The 13,019-nt window shown below is 41.6% G+C and overlaps 1 protein-coding gene across 3 annotated transcripts in view; it reads left to right on the forward strand.

Annotated features, from left to right (window-relative positions):
- Positions 1–13,019, forward strand: part of LOC110523905 (adenomatous polyposis coli protein) — a 55,653-nt gene that overhangs the window by 31,868 nt on the left and 10,766 nt on the right. For all 3 annotated transcript variants that reach the window (XM_021603037.3, XM_090234975.1, XM_021603038.3), the window contains 7 exons: positions 5,888–5,972; positions 6,111–6,303; positions 6,781–6,889; positions 7,085–7,201; positions 7,486–7,569; positions 9,165–9,245; positions 12,771–12,872. In XM_021603037.3, the coding sequence (XP_021458712.3) occupies positions 5,888–5,972; positions 6,111–6,303; positions 6,781–6,889; positions 7,085–7,201; positions 7,486–7,569; positions 9,165–9,245; positions 12,771–12,872 (771 nt within the window). The remainder of the gene's footprint in view (positions 1–5,887; positions 5,973–6,110; positions 6,304–6,780; positions 6,890–7,084; positions 7,202–7,485; positions 7,570–9,164; positions 9,246–12,770; positions 12,873–13,019) is intronic.

Below are 13,019 nucleotides of genomic sequence, written 5' to 3' on the forward strand. Positions count from 1 at the left end.
TGTGTGTATATATATGTATATATATATATGTGTATATATATGTATATATGTGTATATGTATATATATGTGTATATGTGTATATGTATATATATGTGTATATGTGTATATGTGTGTATATGTGTATTTATTTATAATATTGTATATATGTATTTAGTTATAATATTATTTATTTATTTATTTATTTATATACAGTGCCTTGCGAAAGTATTCGGTCCCCTTGAACTTTGCCACCTTTTGCCACATTTCAGGCTTCAAACATAAAGATATAAAACTGCATTTTTTTGTGAAGAATCAACAAGTGAGACACAATCATGAAGTGGACCGACATTTATTGGATATTTCAAACTTTTTTAACAAATCAAAAACTGAAAAATTGGGCGTGCAAAATTATTCAGCCCCCTTAAGTTAATACTTTGTAGCGCCACCTTTTGCTGCGATTACAGCTGTAAGTCGCTTGGGGTATGTCTCTATCAGTTTTGCACATCGAGAGACTGAAATATTTTCCCATTCCTCCTTGCAAGACAGCTCGAGCTCAGTGAGGTTGGATGGAGAGCATTTGTGAACAGCAGTTTTCAGTTCTTTCCACAGATTCTCGATTGGATTCAGGTCTGGACTTTGACTTGGCCATTCTAACACCTGGATATGTTTATTTTTGAACCATTCCATTGTAGATTTTGCTTTATGTTTTGGATCATTGTCTTGTTGGAAGACAAATCTCCGTCCCAGTCTCAGGTCTTTTGCAGACTCCATCAGGTTTTCTTCCAGAATGGTCCTGTATTTGGCTCCATCCATCTTCCCATCAATTTTAACCATCTTCCCTGGTTAGAGTGTTGGACTAGTAACCGGAAGGTTGCAAGTTCAAATCCCCGAGCTGACAAGGTACGTTCTGTTGTTCTGCCCCTGAACAGGCAGTTAACCCTCTGTTCCTAGGCCGTCATTGAAAATAAGAATTTGTTCTTAACTGACTTGCCTAGTTAAATAAAGGTAAAATAAATAAAAAAAATAAAAAGTGGCACCATTTCATTCCAAGCGTAAAGAAATAAATATTGACGTACGAAACAAATTTAGGCAGCAGGGATCTTGTTCCAGGAGGGGATGGATGGTCTCTGCTGTAACCAAGAAGCTTAATCTTGTAAGCTAGCCACTTAGTTAGCAAGTTAGCAAGCCCTAAGCAGGAGTTAATTTATTTGGGACTTTTCTTAGATAGGCCTAGAGCTTTAGCCTTGTGCTTGCCTTGCATTAATGACTAGCCCATCGTCAACTTAATTTACTATCAATGACTTGATTGTTATTTAAGCCATAAGGCGGTATGGTATATGGCCAATATACCACGGCTAAGGGCTGTTCTTATGCACATAATGCAGAGTACCTGGACAAAGCCCTTAGCCCTTAGTATTGGCCATATACCACAAATCCCAAAGTGCTTTATTGCTATCATAAACTGGTTAACAATGTAATTGGAGCAGTAAAAATAAATGTTTTGTTGTACCCGTGGTATACGGTCTGATATACCACAATTGTCAGCCAATCAGCTCTGTTTATAATTGTTTTTATAGATAGGTATTTTTAGAGTAGAGATCAATCTGGATTTTCTTCTTGGCCTTTCATGTACAGTCAGCTTGTAGTCAGCTGTATTCTATTCACGTTAGCAACAAAATGTTTGTCACCCCTGATGGTCAGGATAGTGGTTCTGCTAGGAACTGATGACTCAGAATAGAATGAAGGGCTCTTTATCATATTATCCCAGCCTGATAATGCATTCGTTGTTTGATGCGTCTGGACATCTCACACTCTCTAGAGAGAGAGTGAACGCATCACACAGCCCGGGTGTTTTTTTTGTTTTCTGCCATCGTTGAGCTACAAAAAAGCCCAGCCCTCCTGTCAGACCCTCTTTCGACTCGCTCCTCGACGCATGAGCTTGGGTCAGAGGTTAAGGGGTAGAGGTCAACGGACACTGACCCTCCGGGTCATCTGTTGGGAGTAAACTCTTCAATGTAATGCAGCTGGATGGATGTGGCCTCTATCTGCTCTCTGGCTAGAGACAACCAAGGTGGACAGAAAGCCCTGTTTCCTGAGGGGGAGCCGCATTGTCACCCGACATGTTGTCAGACATCGCTCCTCTGCTCTGACCCTTTGCTCCTCTGCTCTGACCCTTTGCTCCGCAGGTCAAGAGACTACTCTTTCTCTTCCACTTAAAAAATGGCATATCCAAACTATAAACACCCATTCAACCTGGAAAGAAATGTGTAGTAACTTTTGTCGAATGACCTGCAACACAAAATTGTTGTTAATACAAGGTCCAAACTGTCGTATGGACGTGCTCGTACCCAGCCTCTCGCTCGATATGCTGTATGATTATAGGCCTAATAGTTTTAACGCTGGACCTATTTTTCTCCTCTAGAAGTATGTCCTTTCACCGCTTTTAGGTTCATTGTGGTAAGTCCTCCTGTAGCAAGGGAGTTTTCTACAGTAATGCCAACTGATTATGGACAGGACACGTACTCTAACAAACCCTGGCATAGAGCGTTTTAAATCTGTAGATCTTTGAGGTGTAGGCTACATTAGGTTCATAGTTCCATTTTAAAATTGGTCATTAGCCTATAGTGGATCGTTGTCCCTATACCGGGATGGTTGATGCTAATGTGACTAGAATGACGTAAGTAACGGCAAACTTTCCAGGGCGTAGACATGTCTTATATGGGCAGAAAGATTAAATTCTTATCGAACTGCACCGTCCAATTTACAGTAGCTATTACAGTGAAAAAAGTACCATGCTATTGTTTGAGTGCACAACACCTTATCACGGCAACTGGTTTGATACATTCACCTCTGAAGGTAAATAATGTACTTGCATTCAGTAATCTTGCTCTGATTTGTCATCCTGAGGCTCCCGGTGATAAAATGTAGCATAGTTTTGTTTGATAAAATAAATGTTTATATTCAAATGTAGGAACTGGTTTCTGCTTTCTCTGGCTCCACACCCACCCTGCCCGGCGCATCTAGATTAGAGGTCGACCGATTTTAAGATTTTTCAACACCGATACCGGTTATTGGAGGACCAAAAAAAGCCGATACCGATGTATTTATTTGTAATAATGACAATTACAACAATACTGAATTAACTAATTTGAACTTAATATAATACATCAATAAAATCAATTTAGCCTCAAATAAATAATGAAACATGTTCAATTTGGTTTAAATAATGCAAAAACAAAGTATTGGAGAAGAAAGTAAAAGAGCAATATGTGCCATGTAAAAAAGCTAACGTTTAAGTTCCATGCTCAGAACATATGAAAGCTGGTGGTTCCTTAACATGAGTCTTCAATATTCCCAGGTAAAAAGTTTTGGGTTGTAGTTATTATAGGAATTATAGGACTATTTCTCTCTCTACCATTTGTATTTCATATACCTTTTGACTTTTGGATGTTCTTATAGGCACTTTAGTATTGCCAGTGTAATAGTATAGCTTCCGTCCCTCTCCTCGCCCCTACCTGGGCTTGAACCAGGAACACATCGACAACAGCATTTCTCGAAGCGTTACCCATCGCTCCACAAAAGCTGCGGCCCTTGCAGAGCAAGGGGAACAACTACAAGTCTCAGAGCGAGTGACGTCACCGATTGAAACGCTATTACCGCGCACCCCGCTAACTAGCTAGCCATTTCACATCGGTTACACCTGCCTAATCTCGGGAGTTGATAGGCTTGAAGTCATAAACAGCTCAATGCTTGAAGTATTGTGAAGAGCTGCTGGCAAAAGCAGTAAAGTGCTGTTTGAATGCGTACGAGGCTGCTGCTGCCTACCATCGCCCAGTCAGACTGCTCTATCAAATCATAGACTTAAATACTTAAATATAACAACATAATAACACACATTAATATGGTCGAATCCAGAAACTATCATTTCGAAAACTAAAAATGTATTATTTCAGTGAAATATGGAACCGTTCCGTATTTTATCTAGGTGGCATCCCTAAGTCTAAATATTGCTGTTACATTGTACAACCTTCAATATTATCTCATAATTATGTACAATACTGGCAAATTAATTACGGTCTTTGTTAGAAATAAATGGACTTCACACAGTTCGCAATGAGCCAGGTGGCCCAAACTGCTGCATATACCCTGACTGTTGCACGGAACGCAAGAGAAGTGACACAATTTCCCTAATTATAAGAAACTCATGTTAGCAGGCAATATTAACTAAATATGCAGGTTTAAAAATATATACTTGAGTATTGATTTTAAAGAAAGGCATTGATATTTTAAATAAAGGTGCAATTTAAAAAAATATATATATATCGGCCTAATCGGTGTCCAAAACACAGATTTCCGTTATGAAAACTTGAAATCGGCCCTAATTAATCGTCCATTCCGATTAATCGGTCGACCTCTAATCTAGATGTATGAAAGTTGGTGTATACGCTAATGATCCATCATGTATGACATTCCTGGGATTGGGGGATTGAAATGCGTTATTTTAAATTTTTATTTTCATACATTAATTTCACATTTCCATAAACGTCAGTGTTTCCTTTCAAATGGTATCAAGAATATGCATATACTTGCTTCAGGTCCTGAGCTACAAAGGCACAAATTGAAAAGGGTCCAATCCTTAAGAGGTTTAATGGTGCTTTAAGTACTAAGTATGCTGTTTTAGGCTAGGGTTTAGGCTACGTTCTTTAGAAAAAGCTTTTTATTTGTGGATATAGGCCTACGGCAAACAATATATTTCTTGTCGGCTACTGTATGTTTGTTGGCCTGTAATCTAATAAGACTAGAGACTGAGACGCACAACCATGCAGGGCCCGTATCTGAAATGAAGGGAGATGATGTCCATAGGGGGGGGAAAAAAACAGTGCTCAAAGTGACCTACAGGATGGCAGAAAATGTTGACTACAGAGTACACTGAGACCTATCAGTCAAAAGAGAAGCATCCTCCCTTCAGGTCAACGCCACTATGGCATCAATGGCTTATTTCTTATAAATCCATTAGTGGCATGCCTTCTAGGAGTGGCGACAGAGGGTTCGGTCTACAATGTGGTTCTACTGTCTGTGATCCATTAAACATGCTATCTAAGAAATGCACCTGACCAATTCATTAGATCTTATCCAAGAAGAGTCCTTTTTGTTTCTGAATAGCGTCCACTTTGCTATGAAGTACCCCGCTCGTTGATGCTACTGTTGCACTTTTCTTCCTCCAAAGAGGAAAGCTCTCCCTCAAAGCCCTGACTACATTAGATGCGTCGCTCTGTGAACCTGATCGGGATGTTGGCTACCAAAGGTCCATTCGCGTTCAGCTGGGCAACATCTAATTGACACACTGGCTGGAGAAGAGTGACTTCTAACAATGCGATCAATGGCTGTTCACCTCACTCCACAGCTTGGGTGAGATGAAAAAGGCTTAGATTAAAAAAACTAACTGGAGCCAGTCTGTAGGACTTCAGGGCTGTTTTAGAGGAAAAGAGAGGGACAAAGAGGGGGGGTGGGGCTATTTGATGGCACTTCAAAGCTAGCAAATGGACCTTTTTCTCCTCTCTTCCACCCTGTCCTTCAGGCAGGATCACAAACCATCGACTCCTTATCTCTGGAATGAGATGGTGGGGGTTGAACCAAAAATAATATTTTGCACTGCAGTGTGTCAGGTTGGTTTTGATTTGATGTTTTTCACGTGTGAAATGATGTTGACTCTTCCCCCATCCCCCTTAAGCAAATGTGTGTTCCTGAACTTAAAGAACATTGCTGTTCTTTCCTGCTTTGGAAAGATGTGTGTACATATCACCTAGATAGCGGTCATATAAGCCTACAAGATGTTTTTCTTTGCTCTTTGATTGTGTGTTTACGGACAATACATTAAAACCCATTTTTGTTTTTTCTTTGTTTCAGGAGGTGCTGAAACACCTACAGGGAAGCATTGAAGAAGAGACTACCGATTCATCTGAACAAATCCATCTCCTAGAAAGACTGAAGAGTAAGCTTCTTAGCCCGAGCCAGACCAATTGTAGGCTTATGTAGGACGATTGTTGCACACACGAGGTGGCAGAATTAGCTCACTGAAACGCAAAGCTTCCATTAAATAACCTACATTTTATGTTCCTTCCTCCTGTAGAAATTAGCCTGGATCCTAACAGTTACCCAGGGGTGAAGCTAAGACCTAAGCTGCCCTCCATGCAGGGCTCAGGCTCTGGGCGGTCAGGGGACAGCAGCCCCAGTCCTAGCCATATGGGCTCCTTCCCCAAGAGGGGGGTGTCCAATGGGGGCCGAGACAGTGCTGGCTACCTGGAAGAGCTAGAGAAGGAGAGGTGAGCTTCTATGCTTGTATTATAACAAATTGCAATATTTGTTCATATACTGATTTTACTGGAACAGTGATATATTCACAGAATGTCTCGATCAGGTTCGAACTGATTCCTTCCACTTGCATATGATGTATTTTCTCATTTGTTTATACGTGTTAAGTAATGCATTCTTGGCTATACACTGATTTACTGCAACAATATTCATTGGTGAGTGGTTTGCCCCTCTCCCAGCCAAATCACATTACAATGGTGCAGCCTGAGGGCTGTTAGGTTGCATAGTGTATTCCCGGCATTAGTCACAGACAGGATGCATTTTTACTTTACTCTTATTCAGGACACCCTCCCTGTTTTATTCTAGTATTTCAATGCTGTATATGTATCTTTGAATTAGGTCTTTAATTTGGTGTTTAAATCACTCTGATTTCTGTCAGTGTTTTGTATCTTGGATGTCAATAGGTGTGCTTGTCTCTGTCATGTCAGGTCTTTACTGATGGCGGAGCTGGAAAAAGAGGAGAAGGAGAAAGACTGGTATTACGCACAGCTGCAGAACCTCACCAAGAGGATCGACAGCCTGCCACTGACTGAGAATGTAAGTGTTTATTTGTCGTCCAGCATTATTAGTGTGTTGGGGTACTCTTGTCAAAAGCGATGCAGAAATTGTATGTATAATCTGATGAAGATGAGGCGATGGTCAATTGGTCTCCTCTCTGCATTAGATATTAGAAGTCACTCCATTTCATCACATGACTGATGGTTGTTTTGTTGTTCCTGTTCTCTTTCGCAGCAATTCTCCCTGCAGACTGATATGACCCGTAGGCAACTGGAGTATGAGGCGAGGCAAATCAGAGCCGCCATGGAGGAACAGCTGGGAACCTGCCAGGATATGGAGAAGAGGGCACAGGTGAGGAGAGAGGGATGAGATGAATGGATACAGGTACAGAAAGGGCAGAATATGGGTTGAGTCAGTGAGGATACAAACGCGCACACAGGAAAAAAAAGAATGGTCAGACAGTAAGTGGGATAAGATGATGTAGATGGGTGGGGGCTGGACATTAGTAAATGGACTTAACGCAAGAACATTTGTCTCTGCCTCTACATATGCTTTTATTCAGTCAGTGTTACATCATTGAAATATTTCATCCTCTCTGAGTGATCACGTCCTCTAAATGTCCTGCTGTACTTCAGGTGAGGGTGGCTCGCATTCAGCAGATTGAGAAGGACATGCTGAAGCTCCGACAGCACTTACAGTCCCAGTCTGCAGAACCAGAGGTACGTCCTATACCAGCCTCAGACCTAATATACTAGAATGACAAGAACATGCGTGGAGGACATGTTCTACAACCAGAGAAGGTGTCGCCAGAAACGAGAGGGACATAATATCTCGGTAATTACATTTAGGGCCAGATTCTTGGAACAAGATTAGGTTTAGTCCTGGGGGGGAAAAAATCATTGAAAGGTTGTTTTAGTCAAGGACATGCATAATCTGGGTTTGGTAAACCCAGCCCTAAATCTATTTACCATGAGATATTCTGTCCCCTGTTGTTTCTGGCAGCACTTTCTCTGTATTCTGGCTACTGCCTGGCCTGTGTGGACATCTCCATCTCTACATACATGCTGTGGTTACAGTTTGTTCAGCTTTTAGTCATGTAAAGAACCAAAAGCTGCTTACATCTGAGTGTCATACCATATCGGAGTCAGCCATCCCATTTGCTGATATCTATTTAATCCTCCATGTTGTACTGGTGATAGCGACCCGCTTCCCTATGCAATGAGTTCTGTAGTGTTTAGCCTATGGCCTACATCCCTGCATTACAGAGAAACAACTCATAGACATAGACTAGTGTACAATAATGCTTCGTTACTGATCCGTGTCTGTTAATCTATATTGAACACGCTGTCCTTTCATCCAATCATTTTGCCGTGATCTCCTAAACAAGAGCAGCATTTATTTACTGTGGCTCCTAAGAACACTACAATGCTGGAAGCCACTCTAGAATGTGGAGTTCCATCCAGTATTCCATTTTTATCTCACTTCAGACTCTGATTCTGGGGGGTGAAATCAACCATAGGCTTTCTATTGTTCTCTCTCCCTGTGTTAAATATGAAAAAGAGCTATTTTCATTTGAAGTTTGCAGCACTGGACACATTAGCTGACCTAGTGACTGAGCATGTGTGCAGTCAGTCAGTCAACCAGTGACCTACCTTCTGCTCACGTTGGATGCACAGCCAAGGAGGCAAGCCATAGTCTTGGTCTGTGTCTGCATGAATGAATGCAAGCCGATGCACTCATGCCTTCATGTGTTTATTTGGTGGCCCATGCAGTGTGTGCATTTATGTCTGTTGGTAATTGTTTGTGTAGTTGGTGTGTGTATACTAGTCCCTCAGCCTGCATGTGTGCTGGCTCTCATGTGTCCCCTCTCTTCATGAGTGGATTAATCTCATTGGACACATTTAATTTCACTCCCCCTCTTTGACTAATCCTGCAGACTGAGAGACAGTTTGTAGGTCAGGGATGAGGAAGCCTGATGCTCCTGCAGCTGTTCTAGCTAGCTTAGTGACTGAATGCTCTCCCCCACTCAATTTTTCTTGCTCTCTCAATCTTTCTCTCACTCCCTCTCCTACTGTCTTGCACGCTCTCTCACTCCCGTTCCTTCCTTTCCCTCTCCGCCTGCCCTATGGTGACTGATTTCTATTTCCACTTTGAACTGACTTTGCCTCTTCTTCTGTCCTTCCAGGTGACGGATTCTGTATCCTCTCTCTGTTGACTAGTTCCTCTCATCCCTCATTTAGCCTGCTACATTAATGGTTTGCTCCTCTCCTCTTGAGGTCTGACCCTTCAATCTGTCTTTCTTTCCCACCCACAGAGCAAGCACGACCAGGCTGGCCAGAGTGAAGGACCCCAGGCTTCAGGGGACAGTGGGGGGCCAAGTGCTGGGTGTTCTCAGGTAAGACAATCTTTTACCTTCCATTCATACCTGATCGAAAATAATCAGCATTGTTTTATGGGATACAAGGAGATTTGTAGACTGATCCTGTACAGTCCAACTGCAAGGTAGTCAATCTCAAACACAGATTGCTTGCAGGATTTGTGGTTAATGTTTGATGGATTCATTTGATTATTTTACTCCTATTATGCTCCTGAAAATCTCTTCCACCATTAGCCAGACTGGCAATGTTGGTTAGGGAAGTTCAGCTGAGCAAACGTGAGCTGCCTTTTTGGCTGTGCTTAGAGCCTCGACTTTCCTGTTATTTCTAATGATTTGTGTCTTACTTCAGAGTAGGTTGTATCGCTGAGGCTTGAGGTTAAAGCGTTACTTCAGGGGTTCCCAAACCTTTTTGGCCCACGAGCCCATTTGGATACATGAAAATTCTTGTGACTCCCAAGCATTTTTTAGATGTAATTAACAGCCAATGTTTACCTTTTTCTTCGGGGCAATGGCAGTCAATTGCGAAACATTCTAACACTATTTCTGATTGTATTCTCAGCTAACTAGGGCTGACCCCAATTAGTCAACTGGTCGATTGTTTGGTCTAGAGGCTGTTGTTGCGCAATAGCAAAACATGCCCATCTCCGTGAACTAATCCATTGCGGAGGCCTAGACTTAAAGGCAATTTATGTTTGATCCGATTATGTGGTGGGGATCCATATTTTAAAAATGTATTTAACCTTTATTTAACTAGGCAAGTCAGTTAAGATCAAATTCTTATTTACAATGATGGCCTACCAAAAGGCCAAAGGCCTCCTGCTGGGATTAAAAATACAAATAAACAAAAATATAGGACAAAACACACATCACGACAAGAGGGAACACAACACTACATAGAGACCTAAGACGACATCATAGCATGGCAGCAACACATGACAACACATCATGGTAGCAACACAACATGGCGGCAGCACAACATGGTAGCAGCACAAAACAGGGTACAAACATTGTTGGGCACAGACAACAGCACAAAGGGCAAGAAGGTAGAGACAACAATATATCACGCAAAGCAGCCACAACTGTCAATAAGTGTCCATGATTGAGGGGGTGACACAATTGCAGAGCCTCAGGAGGCATGCAGAGGCAAAATCGAGCTCCATGTGCCTCCCAAATGTTGTAACAATGCGGAGGACTCTGTAAAGCTCCGCATTGACATTATTGGTTGACGGTAGATGGGGGTGGTACATCCTGTATAAACACAAACTGACTTCCTTGACCACTTCCTTCACAACAGCGCTGCACTGCTCTGCAAAGTGCAAGAAGTATGTATGCCCTGACTTCTGCAGATGCCGTATCGCCGTTAATGCTGCATGGCCAATGCAGACGTCAGATTGACCATGCGGTGCCCAGATGCACAATGCACTTCTCTCTCCAGGAATGTGCTCTCCTCAATTTGTGCATTGTTTCATAACGTCATTGTGTGAATTGTTTGATTTGGATTGTTAGTGTAGGCTATATCACTTCCACACATACTGTATCACCAGTAGGTAGTACATTAACCGTTAGTTTGTTTGGTTATGCTAATTTCTGTTAATGCATTCAATGTATTATAATTCCAGTCTTACCGTTCTTGTCTGAATTTTGATTAACCACGTGACAATGATTTTGCGATATGAAGACGTTATTATAAATTAAATGAAACTGTTCCACACATGTGCACATGAAAACCATAACTGGCACACAGATTGGTATAAATGGTGAGATAAATTGGCATTCCACAAGGTTGCCGACTCCTCAAAAAAAAAAGCCAGTGGGAGGAGAATGGTTAGGTCAAGGTTTTTCTTTTCTTCCTCTAGATCTCTGGCTCACTCTTGAGTCATTTGTTTTATTTCATCAAACAGTAAGCGTCATACAAGCTCAATGCATATAGTTGATTTTATTAAAACACATAGGGTGTGTCTATATATGGAAAAAAATACTTGTTTAAACATGCATTCACTCTTTATATTACTGTAGCATAGGCTATGCTTCTGCAAATGTGGGTCTAAATGTCACCAATAAATAAATAAAAAAGTTACCATGATGGGTCCTGAAATACTGAAATGGGTTGTCGGTCACCACCCTGAGCGTCGATGATTCATCGTACTGTGACCAGAGTGAAGGACATAGAGAATCCATATTTAGACATCACATATCATTTAACAGTTAACTTCATGCTGTGTGTATAAATAATGTGTTATAATTGACTGGTTTCTCACATTTATTTATCCCCAGAAAATGGAGTGGTTTTGGGCAATAAATCTCGGTAACCGGGTTCCCGCCAATAAACCCAAATAGTGAACCATGAAAGCGTTGTCTGCGGCATTCAGTCACATGACAGTTCGATCAGCTGTTGGATTTCACTTACTGGCATGTCAACTGAGCTAGGATCACAGTCGACTGGATTTCGCTGATTTGGTCACTCATCTGTTGAATTGTTTTGAATTTCCCCTGCATGCTTGCTTTTAGTTTGTTCAGTTTCCCAAATATGTCTGTTACATAGGTAAGGAGACACCTCTTGTTTTTTTTTTCATTACACAGAAATTCAACAAAGGCCATTGTGAATGACAACAGTTCCTCTCACAATTAAAAAAAAATCTTTCACTCCCCTCAATAACCACTTTGCCTCGGTGTGAAATAGAACATTGACATGCTCTGATCTCGTATCTCCACGTAGTTTTGCGAACAGGCGTGCGTGATGTAGTTTACAATCGATGTTACCTGCTGCGTTTCTGAGTTTTGCGCTCAGCTCTTTTGCAGCCAGTTCCTCTCTGTGTATCCATTATAGCCCAGTGGGTGTATCATACAATGCAGAGGGAGACACATTCATAACTAGAGTGCAGAGCCCCATCTGTGCAAAAGTCCGTCATTCGATCCCATGGAGTCTGTTTTTTGTCAATCTAGCCACGTAACACACTGCGCCGTTTCTTGCTTGGGAATCGTGAATAGCATCCCCTGACTAGTAGGGAACAGAAGTCAATGCATGGGCATCAGCCCTCACGGCTAACGTCCATTTGGAGAGCATAGGGGGGGTTGAGTTCAGTCAGTTTACTCTTGATTACTATCAATTCTTAGCATCAAGATGTACTTGGGTATCAAATGTAAAAGTATAAACAACTTCAAATTCCCTATGTTAAGCAAACCATATGGCACAATGTTTTTGACGGATAGCCAGGGGCACACTCCAACACTCATAATTTACAGTTGGGTTCGGTAATATGGTGTCGTAGCTCAGTTGAGTATTTAATACTGTTGCTTTGAGAATGTATAAGGCACGTTGTGCATGAACGGAGGTGTGAGGATTGGACGAGTGAGTTTTGTACGAGTTAACACATTGATCTGAAGTAAAGAAGTTCAGTTTAATTGCTCAACAAGCCTCCTTGCATTTGTAACATTTACAAACAAAGCATTTGTGTTTAGTGAGTCCTCCAGATCAGAGGTAGTAGGGATGACCAGGGATGTTCTCTTGATGATCTCTTGATAAAATGTTTTAATTTCTTTTAGGGTTCAAGCAGTCGCCTGGATCACGATTCTGCCAGTGAAATAAATTTGGGTGTGGGTAGTTACTCTGTGCCCCGCCGACTGACCAGTCACCTGGGCACCAAGGTAACCAGAGATTCTAATACACCTCAGGTTGATATAGTTCTACTGTTACTATGAAACAGCCCCCGTTAACAATTAACCACATGAGATCTGCCTGCATGTCCAAACCGGAATTGTGAAATGTTATCTGTACTGAACAAAAATATAAAC

The sequence above is a fragment of the Oncorhynchus mykiss genome, chromosome 5, assembly GCF_057628025.1.
Source record: "Oncorhynchus mykiss isolate SJ-2025 chromosome 5, ASM5762802v1, whole genome shotgun sequence".
Lineage (NCBI taxonomy): Eukaryota > Metazoa > Chordata > Actinopteri > Salmoniformes > Salmonidae > Oncorhynchus > Oncorhynchus mykiss.